The sequence below is a fragment of the Cetorhinus maximus genome, chromosome 4, assembly GCF_964194155.1.
Source record: "Cetorhinus maximus chromosome 4, sCetMax3.hap1.1, whole genome shotgun sequence".
Taxonomy (NCBI): Eukaryota; Metazoa; Chordata; class Chondrichthyes; order Lamniformes; family Cetorhinidae; genus Cetorhinus; species Cetorhinus maximus.
In genome coordinates, this window is record NC_135882.1 from 100,669,297 (window position 1) to 100,691,342 (window position 22,046).

At 41.0% G+C, this 22,046-nt stretch overlaps 1 protein-coding gene across 1 annotated transcript in view; it reads left to right on the forward strand.

Annotated features, from left to right (window-relative positions):
* prkdc (protein kinase, DNA-activated, catalytic subunit) overlaps positions 1-22,046 on the forward strand; it is a 238,827-nt gene that overhangs the window by 81,508 nt on the left and 135,273 nt on the right. Inside the window, exons 35-43 of the mRNA XM_078540537.1 lie at positions 1,126-1,284; positions 2,784-2,987; positions 3,695-3,880; positions 5,115-5,219; positions 6,241-6,408; positions 9,305-9,432; positions 10,771-10,978; positions 15,597-15,775; positions 16,319-16,487. Coding sequence (XP_078396663.1) covers positions 1,126-1,284; positions 2,784-2,987; positions 3,695-3,880; positions 5,115-5,219; positions 6,241-6,408; positions 9,305-9,432; positions 10,771-10,978; positions 15,597-15,775; positions 16,319-16,487 — 1,506 coding nt within the window. The remainder of the gene's footprint in view (positions 1-1,125; positions 1,285-2,783; positions 2,988-3,694; positions 3,881-5,114; positions 5,220-6,240; positions 6,409-9,304; positions 9,433-10,770; positions 10,979-15,596; positions 15,776-16,318; positions 16,488-22,046) is intronic.

A 22,046-nucleotide genomic window follows, 5' to 3' on the forward strand; every position in this document is an offset into this window, starting at 1 on the left:
CCACAGTCCAAAAAATAAAAATATGTTCTTTACAGTGAGAAAAGTTAAATATTTACAGATTAAGAATTTGAACCATGAGTTATTTAAAAGCGATTTCATTTCTGCATCCTGTTCAGTGGATTTTTACAATGTACTGCTTTTTTTTATATTGCTCAATACTCCTTAATATTCCAATAAGAAAACAGCAAAAGGGATGTAATTGCACTACAATGACTTTAAAACCAGAAAACACAAGATTAAACCAGGTATCTTTCAGAATAAAAGGTCTTTTGGTCTGCTATGGTTGTTACATCCTGAATCAATTGCTGTTGAGGCTATTGACCAACGTTACCGGCTCTTTTTGCACCCAACAGATCTGGAGCCTTTCTCAAAATCATTGATTTACTTACCATTCCTCTCAATGTACTACACACTAGATCAAAAGCCAACAAAAGGCACATCCACAACAAAAGCATCCCAACTAACTCGATGAGAATGACAGAGTGTGCACTTGCCCATCTCTCCGCCAATTTACAGGATATGTGTGTGATATAGGAGGAAAAGGAATGTTGAATATTGACTCACTGCAGCTTGCATCTCTATCTCTAATAAATAGTTTCAGAGCAATGGGAGAGCAATTTGCATACCTCCAATCGAGTGAATGATGAGCAACCTTGGGGAAGGGGGGAATAAATTTTCAAAAGCTAAGGAAAAATGAAAGTGACAACCAAACAAACTCTTACTTGGGAATGCATGAATTGAAAATAAAAGATTTTCCTCTTCAGCCTTTGGAGATGAATAAATAGCTTGTTCGGTTGAACTATTTTTGAGGAGAAACAGAATCATATCCTTAAAAATTGCTAGTTAATCTGTGATGCATTGAAAATGTTTTGACAATGATGTGCATAATTTGCAACCTGAGAGTTTGAGGTTGAAGTTATTAAATGAATATTTTACATGGCCAAGATCTTGCAGTCCAGTGTTTATAGATGAAAGTTGTTTTTCGTGTCAATCCTTTGGCTAATCTCACCCAAGAGTATTGACCAAATTTTGTTTTTATCCAAATTGAGGGAATCTTTTGGTTAATTTGGCATTTACATATTGGTCCGGCGTTAATGTTTTTAATATTACTGTTATTTAATACAGACTGGGAGTATTGGCCTGCCACTGAATTCAAAGCTTTTATCAACTGTCTACAAAGGAATTGCACCTGGAGATGAGAGGAAATCGCTCCCATCAATAGATGTCAGCAGTAAGATGTTAGCAGATGGGCTATTACAGCTGTCATTCTCCCTTGGTGAACAGGTCAGTGAATGTGCTATGATTCGTAAAAATGTATTTTACCAGCAGCAGGTGGACACTTCACCATGTGAAGAGGCTGCCAGATATACCCTGGTGCCCTCCTTGCGTTCTCAGGTGTGGGTCCTTCTGATCGGGCACCCTGTGGCCCATGGAGGATGCGCCCCCACCAATGTCAAGTGCTGCCCCCTTAATAGCATCTCCCGCCAGCCCTCACGAATGAGCCCTATTCCCCTCGCTGGGACCTATCTAAATGACCCCGGCTAGCCTGACTGTCCTCATCTTGGTTCCTGGGTCTTCATCTATGTTGCTGCTGCCACCTAATTCAATTCCTTGATGAAAGGTGGAAAAGGTTCTGTTACACCTTTGCTAGAAAACTCTTGAATCCCTTCTCCCACCGCCACTATCTCTTGCTGCAACCACATGAAAGTAAGTGTACGATGGAACTAAGGGGTAAAGACACCATTACACAAATAAAATATAGAACAAAGAGACGACAAGACAGCACAATCCCCTTCTATTTAAAACTCATAAATAATATGTAATTTATTGAGAATTTAATGAACTCAACCCAAAAACATGTTCTATAGATTTTAATACAAAATGAAGACTGCAGTAGATCTTTCCTTTCAATTCCGTAACATAAGGAGACCTGCATTTTACAATGTATTTTAATTATTTGTACACTGCAATGATCATAATTGTGCAATTCTTTAATAATTTTATACTTTATTTTTATTTTAGTGATTGTCTAAAAACTGCCATGAGTTATGAGTGCTTGTTTTCCTTGTATCCTCATCACAATTCGGCACTTGCCACCATGATGATTTTTTCAATAAACCAATTATCTATCTGTTCCCATCTGTAGCCAATGTCCCAGTGGCGATATTGGGGCTGACGAGCGCCAGCGGTTCAGTTGGCTGGCAGCTCTTGAGACTAGGCATTGTCCCTTAAAGGGATGGGAACCCTGAATGCAGGCAGTTAATTGCCTGCTACATGTAAAATTGAGTCGGGTCTCCATAACCGGGCGAAGCAGGGTTTGCCTCCACTATCCAGCTGCAATGCGTGGACGTGTTCTTTTTGTTTGCACGTTCATGTCCCTTCGGCTGGTTGCAACAGGCGAAGTGCTGACTGTACCTAGCCAGCCCATGCTTGCAAAACTCAGAACATAGTGCCCAACATTAGATGTGATTCTGCGATTGGACAACACTTACTAAACAATCTTGATTATGCATTCCTAAACCTCTCTACCTCTCTTTCCACCCTAAAACCTATCTCTGTGACCAAGCCCTAAACTCTCCTTAGTTGTTTGTGTGTGAAATTTTACTGCTCCGGTGAAGGATTTTGGGATGTTTTACTTTATTAAAGGCGTTCTATAAATGCAGGCTGCTGATGTTATATAGATCAGTTTAGATTTGAATATGATTTCTGACTAAAGTTTTTAATATTGCTGGGAAATGAAGCTGAAACCACCTGATTATTCTCTTGTGTCTTGATCCCTGTAGTGTGAGGAACTGATCTCCTTGCTATTGAACACAGTTGAGCTATCTGTACCACTGTCAGGGGCATCCCAGCGACACTTCATCAGTTTTTCCCATGGTGAATACTTCTACAATTTGTTTTCTGAAACCATTAATGGTGAATTACTTAGAAATCTCAACTCTGCAGTGAACCAATTAATGGGATCAGCAAGCGAAAACTCTAAAATGGTAAGCACTATTCAAATTACAACTGTGTCGAGGTTATTTTGGATAACTTGTTAACTATCAGTAAAGGTGCCAATTAAGGCATTTTTTTTTCAGTATACCAGGAGATATCCTGTGGTGTTTCTCATTGTTGGTCAGAGAATGCTGTTATGTAATAGCTGGGAAATGATATGCAATATATTAAATAAATAATACTATAATGCACAGTACTAATGAAGTATTTTCAAGTATAGTCACTGTTGTAATATAGGATAAGGTTGACCCTGATTAGTAGTGATTTGTTCGAAACCATGTTAGCTCCTGTTTCCACAATTCCAATTTACATAGGTCATGCTCTTGTTTTTTTCTTTTAAAATCTTAATCGTGTTTTTTTTAGAAAGGCTTCCTATGCATAGCCCAGGCAAGCTAGCTACAACAGTTGTTTATGTTGCCTCATATCATAGGATCTGTGAAGATGCCCAGTGTAGCAACTCTCAGATGTAAAAGCTTAGTATAGCTCAAACCAGCCAAGAAATTGGGATGTGTGGATTAATTTTATGGTAATTTATTACAGTATGTATGTATATGCTGTCAGCAAAAAAAAAAATCAAGACGTGGAGAGAGGTGTACAGAGTCAAATTTATAGATTATGTGGATGCCATAAGATTTTTAGCCATTTCACACTCTGGCTTTGAACATTTACAATGCTCAATTCTTTCACCTTTGTTTAGGTGAGCACTGTTCTGAATGGAATGCTTGATCAGAGTTTCAGAGACCATACTGTACGAAAGAAGCAGGGTATTCTCCTGGTTAATGCTGTACTTACAAATTGGGCAAAACTTGATTCGTGGTGGTCAAAGGATTCGATTCCTGAGAGCAAGATGGCTGTCTTAACACTGCTTTCCAAAGTACTGCAGGTATATTATTATTGCCGACAGCCTCTGATAAATGTGAAGTAATGCAATCAGCTTATGAAATTTGAGCCCTGTGGCAGAATGTACCCACACCTTCAAAAGCACAGTGTTGTTTTGGAGAGAGTGAGGAGAATGTTCCTTGTTATTAGAGGAAAAATTAAGAAAAGGCATGATACATGTTTTATTAGTTCTAAAATAAATGTATTAATATTGTGCATGTTTGTACTTAGCATGGTTTAATAAATAACCAGCCTATATTGTACAGTCTTTTCTGAAGAGTTGACAGGGTGGCAGCCCTGCTCTCAGCCGCCCAGGTCACATGATCCTTTCCTTAAACCTTTCCACCTCTCTCCCAATAACTTTAAAATCCACTTCTTTTCCAAGCTTTTGATCAGCCTTCATGATATCTCTTACCTCGGTTTGGTCCAATTTTCCAATTGCTCATTTTTGTTGGATTGCATCTCTGAAATGGGATCATTAGAATAGTATAGCACAGAGGGAGGCCATTTTGGTCCAGGGCATCTGTACTGACTCGTTTGGAGAGTAATTTAGCTGGTTCCACTCCCCTGCTCTTTCCCCATATTCCTGCAATTTCTCCCCTTTAAGTGTTTATTAAATTTCCTTTTGAAGGATACAGATTAAACAGTAAGCTATCAGGCAGTGCATTCCAAATCCACCATCTATTGCATTAAAAAAGTTTCTTTTCATGTTGCCTCTGGTTCTTTTGTCAATTTTAAATCTGTGCTCTCTGGCTACTGACTCTTCAGCCATTGGAAACAGTTTCTCTTTTCTTACTCTACCTATACCCTTTAGGATTTTAAATACCTTTCAGATCTCCTCTTGACCTTCTTTACTCTAAGGAGAACAACACCAATTTCTCCAGTTTATCCAGACAGCTGTAGCCCCTCATTCCTGGAGCCCCATTCCAAAACTCCCCCTCTGCCCCCTGCAAAACATGTTTTTTTTCAGTTTAAAGGGCACTTTATAAATACAAGTTGTTAGGGATCTGAGTTCTGAATAGATTGGGACTTTCCAATTGAAATTATTTTGCTGCTGATCCCCACTGAAACAAATACATTAAATATTTCTTCAACTAAAGCTTCAATGTGTAAGTGTTAATTTGTCAATTTGACTAGATTAAAGGATTTCTTGGAAAAAGAATCTTCCAATCAAATTATGAGATAGATCTATGTATGTGCATAGTTTTGCTAATTTGAGTGTATGTGATTTCTTTCAGATTGATTCTTCAGTCTCTTTTGGTAATAGTCATGAGGCATTTTCAATGGTATTCCAAACTTATACCACGCTATTGACGGATCCAACATTGGCTTTAAACTTGAAGGTATTTCTTGAAGTTTTTTGGGGAAAAGCTGCGTAAATGATGTAATAAATCAAAGGTTCTGGATATCTATTTAATTATTTTGAGGGTGTGAAATCCTTCTTTATGTCTTCCTTTACAGTCTAGATCTCCAAGTGTCATTTATCACCTGCAGTCAAAAGATACTTAGGTGCATGTTCCTGTTTACTGGCCTCTATCTGCCTGTGCTGCTTTTCGGCTAGCTAATTGGGAGGGTGCACACAACAATTACTCCGTCACAGTTTCCCCTCTGATTTTCTTTCTCCTCGATCTCTTCTAATGAGAGAATGAAGTTCTCTGTTTGTTGGCCTCCATCGGCAGCAGCACTGCGAAAAACAAGACTTTAAAACAATTGTGATAGTGGGAAGTACAACTTATGTTAAGAAAGCTGCTTTTTGAAGAGATTTGAGGTTCAATGGCAGGGAATGTGCATGGAGAAAAACAATAAACCAGACGAGTAACTTTATAGCAATGCTAGGGGTGTATTATAAATAAAATAGAGAAATTAGATGGACAAATCATTTATTGGGGTATAATGTGGTAGTCCTGCTTAAACGTGGGTAATTTTGAGAGCTAAAACTACCTGCCTAAGAGATTTTTTTTTAGAAATTATAGGAAAAATAGGACAAGAATAGTAGTGAAGGATTTGACAGAGTAGATAAGGAGAAACTTGCTTTCCTTGGCAGGAGGGTCGATGGCTGTTGATGATAGGTAATTGACAAAGGAGCTAGAGGGGAGCTGAGGATCAACAAAATTTTTGCAGTAAGTTGTTATGATCAAGAATGCATGCCTGAGAGTGGTGGGAGCATATTCAGCAATACATTTGAAATAGAATTGGATAAATACTTCAAGAGAAAAAACATGCAGGAGTTTGGGAAAAGAGCGGACAAGTGAGACGAATTGGATAGCCCTTTAAAAACTTTGCCAGATTTGAAAAGTTTATCCATTGAGTGAATGAATGAAATTAAAGCTAAAGGACTCTGAGACTTGCTTTTATTTTTTGCAGACCAAGGCAGTGATTATACTACCATTTTTTGCGCACCTTCCTGAAGAAAATCTTATAGTGCTTCGAAATGCCCTCAACCAGTTCGTAGCTGCCCATTTCCCTATGAAATCAGATGAATTTCCTAAGGGTACATTGAGGTATAACAACTACATTGACTGTGTCAAAAAAGTAAGTACAATTTGTTGACATCATAGCTATGTTTATTTAGGACTTGAGGGTGGTGTAATAAGTTTAATGCCTTTAGAAGAATTGAATTAGCACACTTCTCTACGTGTTCAGGATTGGAAACGTAAATTTCATTTGTTTGGAGAAAATGAAAAATGAGAGAATTAATTTTCTTCCAGTGTTTATGAATGCATGCAATTTTATCAAAGTTTTCGTCTTAAATTCATTTACTACTGATGGAAAGAGAAGTCCATTACAGGTATAATTTCATCTAAAGTGTGGTATGGGCTTGTAGTATGCAACAATTTTAATTTGTTTCACATTGTGTGAGGTTTTTGTCCAAAAATTGGATGCTTTTCCCCTCTTCCTACCACGTGTACACGGTAATATAATTCCTACTCTTGCAATAAAAGACGTTTGGAGAATATCTGCACCTTCGGATAGCTTTATAGAAACATAGAAAATAGGAGCAGGAGTAGGCCCTTCGCGCCTGCTCTGCCATTCATTATGATCATGGCTGATCATCGAACTCAATAGCCTGCTCCTGCTTTCTCCCCATATCCTTTGATCCCTTTCGCCCCTAGAGCTGTATCTAACTCCTTCTTGAAAACATACAATGTTTTGACCTCAACTACTTTCTGTGGTAGCGAATTCCACAGGCTCACCACTCTCTGCGTGAAGAAATTTCTCCACATCTCAGTCCTAAATGGCCTACCCCGTATCCTCAGACTGTGGTTCTGGACTCCCCCACCATCGGGAACATCCTGCATCTACCCTGTCTAGTCCTGTTAGAATTTTGTAGGTTTCTATGAGATCCCCCTCATTCTTCTGAACTCCAGCGAATATAATCCTAACCGACTCAATTCCTCCTCATATGTCAGTCCGCCATTCCAGGAATCAGTCTGGTAAACCTTTGCTGCACTCCCTCTATAGCAAGAGCATCCTTCCTCAGATAAGGAAACCAAAACTGCACACAATATTCCAGGTGTGGTCTCACCAAGGCCCTGTATAATTGCAGCAAGACATCCCTGCTCCTGTACTTGAATCTTCTCGCTTTGAAGGCCAACATACCATTTGCCTTCTTTACCACCTGCTGTAACTGCATGCTTACCTTCTGCGACTGGTGTACGAGGACTCCCAAGTTTCGTTGCATATTCCCCTCTCTCAATTTATAGCCATTCAGATAATCTGCCTTCCTGTTTTTGCTACCAAAGTGGATAATCTCACATTTATCCACATTAAATTGCATCTGCCATGCATTTGCCCAGTCACCAGCTTGTCCAAATCACACTGAAGCATCTCTGCATCCTCCTCACAGCTCACCCTCCCACCCAGCTTTGTGTCATCTGCAAATTTTCTTTCCTGAATCTCTACAAGAATTTTATTATCAGTAATCATTTGCTGATTAAATCTGTGGAATCAGTGAAAGTCTCAAAGGAGCCTGGGAGGTGGAACAAATTAATGAGTTGGACATTAAGTCAGGGAGCTCGTACAATGAGAAAATAATGGGTTGATAGCATTATCTGCTTTTAAAGCGAGTTAAATCATAGCTCAAACATATTTTCTTCACTTCTGTCCCTGGTCCCCATTTTAGCCAACAGTTATAAATGGTGTTCTCTCCTCATGAACTGTTTCCCAACCTTTTAAAAGTAGTGTTGTCACCCTTTTCTCAAGGTCAACCGTCAATCCCTCTATCCATGCCAACTGCCTTCCCATTTCCAACCTCACTTTCTTCTCCAAGGACTGTGCCCATCTCCTTGTTGAAAGCCAAGTTTCTGATTTTTCCAAAGTGCTGAAAAGACCCTATTCAAAGTCACAAATAGCATTTGCAGCCTTTGACAGTCAATTGCACCATCCTCCTCCAAAGTATTTCCTCTGTTCTGCAGCTCCATTGGACTTGCCTTGCCCACATGTTCTTATCTATCCAATCATAGCTAGAGTATCTCTAACGATGGCTTTTCATTCCACCCCCACAATGTCTCCTCTGGAGCCCTGAAGGATCCTCCTCTTCAGCTACATTTTGCCCTGGGAAGTACCATTTGCAGTTAGGAGATCTGGTTACATGTATCTCCTAATGACTCCCAGCTGTGTGTCTGCACCACTTCTCTCAATCCCTCCACTACCTTTGTGCTGTCAAGCTGCTGGTCAGCATGATATGTAACTTCCAAACATTGGGAAGACCAGTCCCAACTCAAACTCCTCTGTGCTACTGATTGTATTAACCTCCCAGGCCACTGTCTCAGACTGAAGCAGACTGGTTGCAACTTTGTTGTCCTTTTTTTTTACACTCGGCTGACCTCTTATCCTCTCCATTACAATGGACTGCCTAATTCCACTTTCATAGCATTGCCAATCTCCATCACTACCTCGGTCCGTCTGACACTGGAACTCTCATCCATGTCTTGGTCATCTCCAAACTCAATTACTCCTGTGCTGTTCTGGCCAGCCTTCTGTCCTTCATTCTTCACGATCTCTCATCCTTTGGCCCAATGTCTTGTTTTGTTTATGTATCTGGAGTGTACCTTGGAATGTTTTTCTATGTTAAAGGTGCTAGTTACATAAGTGATATTTTTGTTTTATTACTAGCAGATGGAGCATATAGTGCAGTCTCCAAATAGTATTGTTTATACATGATGCTTTGTTTCAAACCTGCAATTGAATTAACTTGGAAAATTGGACAAGGAGCGAACTTACTCGGGCTTATATTTGTTTATTGGGCTTTTATTATTTGTTTAGGACCTGCCCAACACTAACTGCTCACTGATAACACCAGCGAATTAGAAAATAAGACATATCAACCATCTTCTGTTCTTCTAGTTGCGAGTTATATTTTATGTTTCATAAGTTTATTGTTTGCTCCGATTGTTTGCTCCAAATGGTGATTCATTGTGTTTTTCAGTTACTGGATGCTTTGGAGCTATCTCAGAGTCCACTGTTGTTAAAAATTCTGACTGAGGTTCTGTGTCGTGACAGCAGACATGTCATGGAAGAAGCATTTCAGATCTGTTTCCAAAATATAGTAAAAAGGTATTATATGTTGCATACGATGTAGAAAATGAAAATATAGCATACTGAAAAATGTTTGTGTTTTTGGCCTAATTCCTACATCAGATTAATAACACAATCGATTCTGATATGTATGTGTTAATGGTTACAGCTCTAATGCTTGAACTTAACATTAAATTTGTTACCCTAGAGATGCCTGAAGGTTTACACGTGACTATAAATATCAATATTTGTGCTTTGCCTTGATTTTTAGTGTGATAAGTACACATTTTGTTCACAGACATTTGATTGAAAATAAGCTTTTTGTGGGATATTTTATGAACACCCCTTGGTTTATTGTTATCTCCCAGCCTAGATGTTCTCTTGTCATACATCATCTATAGCCCAAAGGGTAGATGGAGTGATCAGTTCTTAGGGCTGCACCTGTGCTGATTTGAACTGGTTGACGGACTAGGGTGATGACCAACTTGTGTGAGTGATTGTCCAATAATATTGATGTTTGGAGCCTGGATAACAAAAACCCCCTCTGGGTTCTGTTTACATGCATACACTGAAAGGTCTTTATCTAACACCTGCAACCAAAATTTGTAAAGTAAAATAATATTTAAAAAGGTCAGGTGTAGCCCAATGGATCATTTTTCTTTTGGTATATGCAGCAAATTCTGGACTTGGAGGGGGATGGATGGTGTAAAATGCCATTTGAGAAGAAGGCTGCCAAAAATTGCTGCAGCCCTTATCCAGAATCATCCCCTTGGCTCCTTCTGGGTCTTCAGTAAATTCAGTAAAACTGGGTACAGAGACATGATGATAATTGAAAATAACTCCCGATGATGCCCCTGGGTCTGTCCCATGTTTGGTTTTAGTGACCCAGCTGAGATACCAGCAATATTGAAGATCATAGGTGTGGACTTTACATTACACCCACAGTAACTCACCGAGTTCTGATGTTGAATCAGTGCCTCTCCACATCATACGTTGTGTCTTGGCAAAGAGATCAGACTGGTATCCTCCTTCCAAGCAGCTATCAATGCTTGCTTTGTGACTACCAACAAAAACAAAAACTTGTGGCATGTTCACAATCCAGGGTGGTTTCCACGTCAGGCATTCCTACCATCTTTGTGCCTAGCCTCTGCCCAGTGACTCACTGATTGCAGAGAAGTGATTGTGAACTCACCAGGGGGGACTGTTCAAAATATGTGCCCTACTAGTTGTCGGTTGTTCTGTAGTTTTGAGATTGCATTATGGTGCGGCATTTTACTGAACAATTTGGATACCATATGCTTATTTTATTGCATGGTTTAATAAAGAATGTGTTCTTAAGGTTTGCACTGTAAACTTGGATCTTTTCAACTGCATTAGGGGTACCTGTGAAAAGCAAGTGGCCCTGCTGGAAGCTGCATATGAGATGTTCCGAAATGAAGAAATGCTTCCGAATGCTACTCGGCAGTTTGTGATGGACCGTTCTCTTCTCACTCTTATTGCCCACTGCAGTCCAGATGCTTTAAGAGAGTTTTTCTGCAAAATTGTAAAGGATGCCATGGAGATTGTACAATCCAGATTCATAAAGGTAACCAGCGATTACACCTTTTAATTGCAATGTTTACTTAGTAAATGCAGTTCAATTTTCCTAATCATTGTTATCATTTCTGCCTTTGTAGTAGTCATTTTCTTACTTTCTAATCTTTTGTTAGAATGACTGTAAACGGAAGATGGAGTAGCCATACAGCCCCTCTGCCTCCTTCGTCATTCAATAAAATCTACCTCAAATCCACTTTCCATCCTGATTCCCAAATTCATAGGTTCCCTTAGAGGCCAAAAATTTAACTAACTTAGCCTTGAATATACACAATGACCTATGTATTGGCTATGGCTTAGCTGTTGAAGTGTCATGAGTCTTTCCATTATATAACTGGAGAGTTCTGGCAGTGCATCCAAGATCCTATTCCAGATGGTAAAACCAACTCCGTGAACTCGAGGGTTGCTGCCAGTCTTTCCTATACAGTACAAGCAGCCCCCTGCCTGTTCCTTCAGCTGCCCCACCACAGGAAGGTAGGTCTCCCTGAGGCAGTGACGTCAATTTTGGAGTCTTAATAATTTGTGCGATACGATTGCTGTTTTTCTTTCAGGATGGTCAGCTTTGCGATTATCCATGAGTGTATTAACATTCCAAACTGCAAAATTTAAAGTTTTCTATCTTTGATCACAAAGATGGTGATCCTGCAGGGACAGCCTATTTTTAGGAAATTTTTTCCAATTCCCCTCCCCATACGGGGTGAGCAGAGGGTATCCTGAAGAGTACAACTCAGTCACAGATGCTGCTGCCCAAAGACATCTCTGTCCCAACACAGATGTCCAACGACCTTCATGCGCCTGTCGCCTATGTGCAGATTCTTGACTGGGGACTCTAAGGCTCGCAGCCCTGTCCCTGGTGTTAGTTCTCCATCGCCACAGGGCTTGGCAGATGGACCCTGATAGAAGCCTGCGTTTAACCTTGGGGCGCCATCATTGTCCAAACTATCTTAAAGGGTTGGTGGTCGGATTTTGGTGATGCCGCAAACCATGATGACTGGGATCACCCTGCCTTCTGCTCCTGCCTTGCATCTTCGCAGAGACGCATTGCCTTCCTTCGCCTGTTCTGCCGTTAAGGACTTTTGGATTGTACTGTGCCTGGCACCTCCACCTGATCTTGCCACCATGGGTGGCCCTACCAGGAGCAAGGAGCGCCTGATAGCATCACTCAAGGGATCATTGGAATGCACAAGCCTCTCCATCTCATGGTGGCAATCCATGGAGATAGCCCCCATACTATTTACAATCTACTTGACAGTGACAATTCAACTCAAAATTAACTGCGCTCTGTGTATGTATTAAATACTGTCTAGATTTAAAACTCTTTAACCTCAGTAGCCTCCATGCCAAAACTAAACTGACCACCATAGACATATATGGTCTACAGTTTGGGATGACTGCAGTGCCGTTGCCCTCCCTGCACTGGATTTGCAAACCGCTCTTGATCTCTTCAGTTCTGCATACGAGGAACTCAGCCTGTTTTGAATGTTGCCAAAACAGAACTCATATATCAACCCATACCTGGTCAGCCAAATATTCCACCTCCCCTGAAGGAGAGACTCTGGAATATATTGAGCACTTTTTGTGCCAGGGGTAGCCACCTCTCTTTAGAGGCCACCATTAACGAGATCCATCATGGGATCAGCTGTGCCAGCACAGCCTTCTACAAGCTATGGCATTGAGTGTTTGACAACAAATACCTCTAAGTCAGCAGAAGTCCAAGAGTACAGAGCAGTTGTTGTCACCACCCTACTGTACTGCAGTGAGACCTGGACTCTGTATCAGTGACACATAAGAGCGGTCGAGAAATTCCATCAGTAGTGCCTCTACCTCATCCTCTGGATTCAATGGGAGGACAATTGAACAAATGCTAGTTTCCTTCTTGAAGCCAACTTCACAGGCATTCAGGCAAAACTTTTACATAAATCTACTTCGATGGACTGGACAGTGTTCACATGGTTGAAAGCCATCTCCACCTCCAGGTCCTGTACTCCCGGCTCTCAAATGGCCAATGGCCTGAGGAGGACAAAGGCACTCTGAGGCTCCCCTTGAAGCGTGACATAAATGACTAGGAGGAACTAGTTACCGACCATTCAGACTGACGTCAATTTGTCCATCAAGCTGAATCATGCATTGAGTCACAATGTCTTGATGGTGAGGCAAAGCGGCAATGAAGAAGGAAAGAAAAAGAAGCAAATACTGTGCTTTGGGTCCCACTACATTGTATGACATCCTGCCCCATGTGCCCAAAGATCTGTGGTTTGAGAATTGGCCTCTTCAGTCACGTGAAGACCCATGGCAGAAACTCATGACCCTGAGTGCAGCCAATGATAAAATGACTGAGGCCCAATCACTAATTCTTGCCGCACCTCAATAATAACAGCTTGCCAACATGATAATGATCCATTTATTTCTACTTTTTTTTTCTGCCCTTTAACCAATCCTGTATTGATGCTAACATATTACCCTAACCCCTTGACTTATGGTAATGGCCTTTTGTGTGACACCTAATATCCTTCATAGAACGGCTACAGTTCTGAACGAGGCTATTCGGCCCATCGAGCCCATGCTGGCTCTCTGCAAGAGTAATTTAGCTATTTCCCCTCTCCCTTTCCCCATTGTTCTACAGATCTTTTCCCTTCAGGTTCTTATTCAATTTCCTTTTGAAAGCCAGGATTGAATCTACCTCTGCCACCCTTCAGGCAGTGCATTCCAGGTTGTAACCACTTGCAGAGTTAACAAAACATTTTTCTTACTTTGCCTTTGGTTATTTTGCCTTATATTTGTGTCCTTTAGTTCTCTACTCATTTGCCAAGGGGAGGAGTTTCACCTCCAGTGTTTTCTGCTCCTTGTTATTTCTTCTATTTATTTCCACCTGTACTGATTTTTCTTCAAGATCTTCCGAGCCAAGACCCTTCCTCACTGCTATCCATATGTCACCTTTATTTTCAGGACTACCCCCTTCCTTTTTCATTTTGTTTGCACCATCAAGTATCCTGGAATATTTAGTTCCCAGCCTTGGTCACCATGTAGCTCCGTCTCCTTCATGGCTGTTAGATCAAACCTGTTTAACTCTATTTGTGCCATTAATGAATCTGTGATTACGAATGTTTTGTAAATTCGGATAAAAATGCCTTGAATTTTAACTATTTACCATTTTCCTTGATTTGTTTCTATTTATCGATGCACTAATGTTGCTGAACCCCCTGTCCCTTCCTGTCACACTCTGCTTATTTTTAATCAGATTGGTATATTTCTCTATTGTCGTGAACTTTCTCTTTAAAAAAAAAATTCTCTCAGCGGAACTCTCCCCTCCACCCACCCACCCGCCACCCCCTCAACTTTTTAAATTTAAAATCCTATCTGCAGTCCAAGTTGTTCAATTTTCAAGGTCACTGGGCCCCAGCCCAGTTTAAGTGGAGCTCATCCGAATGGAACAGCTCCCTTTTTCCCTTGTACAGGTGTCAGTGTCCCATGATTTGAAACCTTAGCTCCAACATTGCTCTGAGCCATGCATTCAGCCCCTCGAAGTGTTTGACCTTATGCTGATATACATGTTGCTCAAGGGGTAATATAGAAATGATTAATTTTGAGGTTCCACTTATTGATTTTTACCCTACTTAAACTCGCTCAGTGGAACCTCATTCCTTGTTTTGCTTACGTCGTTGGCTCGCATGAGGACCACAACAACTGGACCCTCCCCAACATGCTCCCAAGCTCTCTTCCAACTGTAAGGACATATCCTTAACCCTGGCATGGGGCAAGCAACACAACTTTCAGGACTTCCGGTTGTAGTTGCAGAGAACAGTATCTATCCCCCTAACAATACTATTCCCTATTGCTACCACATTCCTTTTTTACTCCCCTCACCTTGGCCTCCTTTGTCACAGTGCTGTGGTCAAATTGCCCATCCTCCCCTGGAGCCTTTGTTCTCACCCATATAGATAGCAAGTACCTAATGGTCAAAGGCTGAGTGTTCCATCACATCATGTACCCATAATTGCCTGGCTCAGTCACGTTCTTGTCCCTAACCCCTGATATCTGAACTATTACCTAACCTCAGGTGTGACTGCCACCTGGATCAAAGTATCAAGGTAACTTGCCCTACTCCCTGATGCCCCAGCAATGTCTGCAGCTCACAGCCCTGAGCCAAAGTTCCTGGAGTTGCTGACACTTTCTGCAGATTTGGTTGCTCCAAATCTCCTCCAACTCCCACGTGCTGTAGTTGTGACACAGTACCTTGTCTGCCAACCCTGTCTAACCTTGTTTTATGTATTTAATTAGTAAAGGTTTTTATTCATTTGATATTTTTAGTTTCATAAGCCAGTAAGTGTATCTAGTTTGTTATGAATTTAATTAAGTAATAGTTATATTTTCTCAGCTCTTAGTTTAAACCGCTGCCTTCGATTAAAGAGCAAAAAAAAGTAATTTGTTCCTCTCTCTCTCTCACACCACCCCCACTGGCCCCACTCCTGCTACGCTCCTAACTTTTACTAATAATTGCAAACAGGTAGCAAGTACCTCAAACTTTTCTTTAAAAACAAACACCTGCAAAATAGAACTGTAGTTTTGTAAATTATTTTTGATAAAGCTTCAAATATGATTATTTATTGCAGACAAGTGAGTCCTCCTTCGACAACCAGTTGACAAAGAAAATAGGCTTTTACAAGCTGTTTGAAGTCATGTACGCACGCCTGCCAAAGAATGATGTCTACACAGACAAGTCAAAGATAATCCAGGCTTTCCATTCCTCGGGTAACATAGAAGGCAACAAACTTTCAAAGACTTTACTGAAGTAAGGCTAGTTGAAGATGGTTGTTGTGTTTGCAGATGCTTATAAACAGAAGTGCATGGAAGTATTTACCGATCTTCCTCATTTGTCCATTATCCACATTCAAACCCTGTAAGTTCTTATCTAATGGAATCACAGAATGATACACCGCAGTATTAGCCCATTCTGTTCATTAGAGCTGTGCTGCTGTTTTATGCCCACGTGGACCACTCAGTTTGATCTCGCACTCCTCCCTCCCGATACGTCAATGTGACTTTTTCTGGCTAATTTTATTTTAGTAGAACTCTGCTTCAAAGGGTCTATTTCACATTGTGAGAGCTTATATTTTAAAATTCAAAATGTTGTATATATGAATCATTGGGATTTCAGTGTGATAAAGCATTATATAATATCTATAGTGATATTCCTATGAAATTGATCAATCTGTTATGCCACTTAGTTAAAAAAAACTAGATAAAATTGCGTAATGTTAGCTTTTTCAGGAAACACTTTTGCACTTCTCATAAAAATAACAATGTGTTTGTGTTTTCTTTCTGTCCTCTGAAGATCTTGCAATGATGCAGTTACTGAAAATATGGCTGGTGAAACTCAGCTCCTGGAGAAGAGGAGACAATACCATTGTGCTGCTTATAATTGCATGATTGCAGCCCTCTGTTGTATTTTCACAGAGGCTAAATTTTACCAAGGCTTCCTTTTCAGTGAAAAACCAGAGAAGGTAAGATGGAATTCTTGAAACATAAAGGGCAGAATTTTTTGCCTGTCGGGCGGGCAGGCCTGACCCAATCTCTGGTGGGCGGGGAACCGATCCCTGCCAGAGAAGCGGGCCCCACCGCCATTTTACGTTGGGTGGGCTAACTAAGGCCCGCCCAGCGTGACACCGACGGGAAGCGCTTTGCGCTTCCTGTGTGGGTGGGGGGATTCCGCAAAAATGAAAGTGTGCTCTTTCGCGCATGCGCACGAAAGAGCACACATCTCCCTGAGGCTAAGTACTGCTTCAGGGAGATCGCTGACACTTTTAAAAAGATTAAAAACAGAAATTTTTTAAAATCCCTAACATGTCCCCCTCATGTGACAATGTCACATGAGATGGGACATCTTCATAAATTAAAGTAAAACTTTATTAAACTGTTTAAAACCTTTCATGAAACCTCATCCCGCCGGTGGATGAGGTTTCATGCTTTTTCTATTTGCCGCCGGGGCTCCTGGCCTGCCCACTAACCTTAAGGCTGGACAGGCAGGTCCTTTAATTGTTTAAATGATCCTGTCAATGGCCTCAATTAGCCATTGACGGGCCAGCGGATGCACAGCTGATTTGGCTGTGCCCCCACCTTCCTGAAAATTTAAATGGGGCGGAATGATGTCAGGGGTTCCCCCGACGTTATCCCGCGTCATTTTACATGTCGGCAAGTGGGCCCCGCCCCCTGCTCGCCGACGGCAAAATTCTGCCCAAAGTTCTCCGAGTCTATGCCATTGTCTAATTGTTTCCCTGTCTATTGCTAATATTAGTACCAGTTGCAGTTAATAGTGTAATAATAGTGTAGAATGTGAACATTCTTAGAAATGATTATAATATTTGTATTTACATTAGCAGTATTTTGTGCCTTTTTTAATGAGTATAATTAATCCCCATGGTATTAATGGAAAGATGGTTTTCTTTTTGTGAATTCCCACATGGTGATTTGAAAGTCCAGGGGCATGATTAATAGACGCTTGATAGAATCTTAGAATTGTAAACTGCCAGAGGAGGAGGATACAAAAGGTTAATATGCAGGTGCAGCAAGTAATTAGGAAAGCTAATAGAATGTTATCATTTATTGTGAGGGGAATTGAATACAAAAGTAGGAAGGCTATGCTTCAGTTGTACAGGGCGCTAGTGAGACCACACTTGGAGTACTGTGTACAGTATTGGTCTCCTTATTTAAGGAAACATGTAAATGCGTTAGAAGCAGTTCACGGAAAGTTTACTAGGCCAACGCCAGGAATGGGCTGGTGGTCTTATGAGGAAAGGTTGGACAGGTTGGGCTTATATCCACTGGAGTTTAGAAGAGTAAGAGGTGACTTGATTGAAACCTTTAAGATCCTGAGAGGCCTTGACAGAGTGGATGGGGAGAGGATGTTTCCTCTTGTGGAAGAATCTAGAACTAAGGCTCAAGGTTCAAAAATAAGGTTAATTTAAGACAGATAAGAATTTTTTTTCTCTGAGGGGCCCTGAGTCTTTGGAATTCTTTTCCTCAAAGGCAGTGGAAGCAGCATCTTTGAATATTTTTAAGGCAGGGCTAGATAGATTCTTGATTAACAAGTGAATGAAAGGTTATCAGGGGTAGGTGGGAGGTTGCAATCAGATCAGCCATGATCTTATTGAATGGCAGAGCAGGCTTGAAGGGCCTGGTGGCCTACTCCCCATAGTTCTTATGTTTGTACATTTGGTCCACCATGCCTGTGATAGCTCTCTAGAAGAGCGATCCACTGAGTCCTATTTTTCCACCGTTTACCTATACCTTTCTTGAAAATATATACATATTTATTTAATCCCGTATAAAAATGCCATCATCCATCACTGTTTTTGGTGAGGAGTTCCATGTCTTTTAACAATCCTCTGCATAGAAAAACTTGAACCTCTCCATTCTTTTTGTTATATTAAATTTAAAGCTTTGAGTTAGCAACATATCACAGAATTGTAGACCAATGTAGCACAGGAAGAGGCCGTTCAGCCCACTGTGCTTGTGCTAGCTCTTCGAAAGAACTATTGATTAGTCCCACTCCCCAGAACTTTTTCCTTTTTAAGTAACGATCCAATTCCCTTTTGAAAGTTCCTATTGAATCTTCTTCCACTACTCTTATCAGATCATAACTCACTACGTAAAATGTTTTTCCTCATGTCTCTGGTTCCTTTGCTATTTTCCTTAAACCTGTCTCCTCGAGTTCTGACCCTTGTGCTACTGGAAACAGTTTCTCCTTGTTTACTCTATCAAAACCATGCATAATTTTGAACACCCCTATCAAACTTTTCCTTAACCTTACCTGCTCTGAGGGGAGAAGCCCCAGTTTCTCTATACTCTCCTCATAACTGAGCTCTTTTATTCTTCGTACTGTTTTTGTAAATTTCCTTTGTACCCTTTTTGAAGCCTGACATCCTTCTCAAAACATGGTGCCCAGAATTGGAGACAACACTCCAGCTGGCACCTAACCAGTATTTTATAAAGGTTCATCACAGCTTTCTTGCTTTTGAACTCTTTGCCTCTATTTATAAAGCCAATGATCTCATATGCCTTTTTAACAACTTACTCAACTTGTTTTGCCACTTCAGATTTATGTTCATACACTTCCAGATCTCACTATTCTTGCGCCCCTTTTAAAATTGTATCATTTAGTTTACATTGCCTCTCCTCGTTCTTCTGACCAAAATTAATTATTTCACACTTCTCTATTCATTTAGCATGTGTCTGCCCTTTTGACCAGCCTGTTGTTAGAGTTCTTTAAGGATGTAACAAGCAGGGTAGACAAAGGAGCGTTCTATCAGAGCTACACCACCCAACTAACTATGAACACCCCCTTTCGAGCTGTTCATTTCATGACTTGAGTTCCTGCAGAAGTTGAATCCGCATGTACAATAAAACCCTTCCTCATATGTGCTCTTGGGAGCAATGGCAGGGGCTGTCTGAGGAGAGGTAACAACACCACTGAATGCTTGCAAAACACTACTAAACACACAGGAATCCCTGGCTCTAAACTCCTTCAACATCAGTGGATATCTTTCTGGCACGACAAATGCCTTCAGAATGGTTTACTGGCTGGATGGTATCCCAGCATGGCTTAAGGGGGTTCAGGCCAGAGTTACCTATCAGATGCCATCTACAGCTATTGTCTAGTCTGTGTATGATTTCTTCATGTACTTCATTAGCAAACATCACTGTGAAAGAGGGTCAACTTACTGAAGTTCAATGAGCCAGCACTGATGCCATAGAAATTATTTAAACGGCGATACACCTATCTTTCCATTGTTGCACCCTTTTAATGAGAGAATCTGGCAGTAGGGCTGATAAACTCCTTAACCGAGAAAAATTATCACTATGTCTCCTAGCCACATGATGGTAGTACCATTGAATGTCAAGGGGCGATGGTTAGATTCTCTCTTGTTGGAGATGATCATTGCCTGGCACTTGCATGGCACGAATGTTACTTGCCACTTGTCAGCCCAAGCCTGGATATTGTCCCGGCCTTGCTGCATTTGGACATGGACTGCTTCAGTATCTGAGGAGTCGCGACTGGTGCTGAACACTCTGTAATCGTCAGCGAACATCCCCACTTCTGACCTTATGATGGAAGGAAAGTCATTGATGAAGCAGCTGAAGACGGTTGGGCCAAGGACACTGATGGGGCAGTAATTGACTGGGTTGGATTTGTCCTGCCCATATCTGGGCAATTTTCCACATTGCTGGGTAGATGCCAGTGTTGCAGCTGTACTTTAATAGCTTGACTTGGGGTGCGGCAAGTTCTGGAGCACAAGCCTTCAGTACTATTGCCGGAATATTGTTAAGACCCATAGCCTTTGCAGTATCCAGTACCTTCAACCATTTCTTGATATCATGACAAGTGAATTGAATTGGCTGAAGACTGACGTCTGTGATGCTGGGGGCCTTCAGAGAAGGCTGAGATGGATCATCCACTCAGCACTCCTGACTGAAGGTTGTTACGAATGCTTCAGCCTTAAGTTTTGCACTGATGTGCTGGGCGCCTCCATTGAGGATGGGGATATTTGTGGAGCTGTAGCACCTAAAATGACAGGTAGATTTGGTGTCAACAAGGAAAACCTGCAGGTATTTGTTGCTGGGAAAAAGGTTGGCCACATTTGAAGGCTGAACAATTGTAGATGTAGTCTATTTGAAATTCCAAAAGTCATTCTATAAGGTACTACATACAAGGTTACTACACAAGATAAAGAGCTCATGGTGTTGTGGGTAATATATTAGCATGGATAGAGGATTGGTTAACTGGAAACTGAGTCAGGCTGGCAAACTATAACTAGTGGAGTGCAACAGCGATCTGCAGATCCTTAACTATTTACGATCTGTATTAATGACTTGGATGAAGGGACAGTGTATTGTAGCCAAATTAGCGCACGATACAAAGATAGGAAAAAAAGTTGTGAGAAAGAGATAGGTTAAGTGAGTGGACAAAAACTGGAAGATGGAGTATAATATGGGAAAGTGAGTGGACAAAAACTGGAAGATGGAGTATAATATGGGAAAATGTGAGATTGTCCACTTTGGTAGGAAGAATAGAAAAGCAGAATATTTTTCTGAAAGGCGTGGAACTTCAAATGTTGAAGTTTGGAGAGACTTGGGTATATGTGCACAAGGAATGTGGAAAGTTAGCATGCAGTACAGCAAACAATTCGGGAAGCAAATTTTTTTTTTTTTTTGCAAAAATATACTTTATTCATAAAATATCTTCAATCACATTCCAAACCATTTCAAAAACACCATTACAAGGGTACAATCCAGGTTAAACTTTTACAAAATGTATCACCAGGTGCATCAGTACAAACAATATTACAATCATTTACAGCCTTTCATTTTGAGCTGTACAGCCCGAGGGGCTCTAAACAGTTCCCAGTCTCTCGGTGCGCTGTGGCAGAAAGGTCGGGAAGCAAATGGCATTTAACCTTTATTGCAAGGGGATTGGAGTACAAAAATAAGGACCTCTTGCTTCAGTTGTACTGGGCTTTGTTGAGACACATCTGAAGTACTGTGTGCACCTTTGCTCTGCATTTCTAACTTGCATTGGAGGTGATACTGAAGATTCACTCGATTGGTTCCTGGGATGAGAGGGTTGGCCTATGATGGGAGCTTGAGTAAATTGGGCCTCGCTGGAGATTAGAAAAATGAGAGGTGATCTCATTGAAAAGTTTCTGAAGGGGCTTGACAGGGTAGAGATTGAAAGGTTGTTTCCCCAGCTAAGGAATCTAGAACGTGGAGACACCGTCTCAGGGTAAAGGGTCTGTTATTTAGGACTAAGATGAAGACAAATTTCTTCACTCCAAAAGGTTGGAAATCTTTGGAATTCCCTACCACAGAGGATTATGGATGCTCCATCATTAAGTATATTTAAGGCTGAGATAGACAGATTTTTGTGTCTCAGCAAATCGAGGGATATGGGGAGCGGGCAGGAAAAAGGAGTTAAGGCAAAAGATCAGCCATGCTCGTTATTGTATTGTGGAGCAGATCTGAGGAGCACATGGTCTATTCCTACTTATTATGTCCTGAGCCACAAA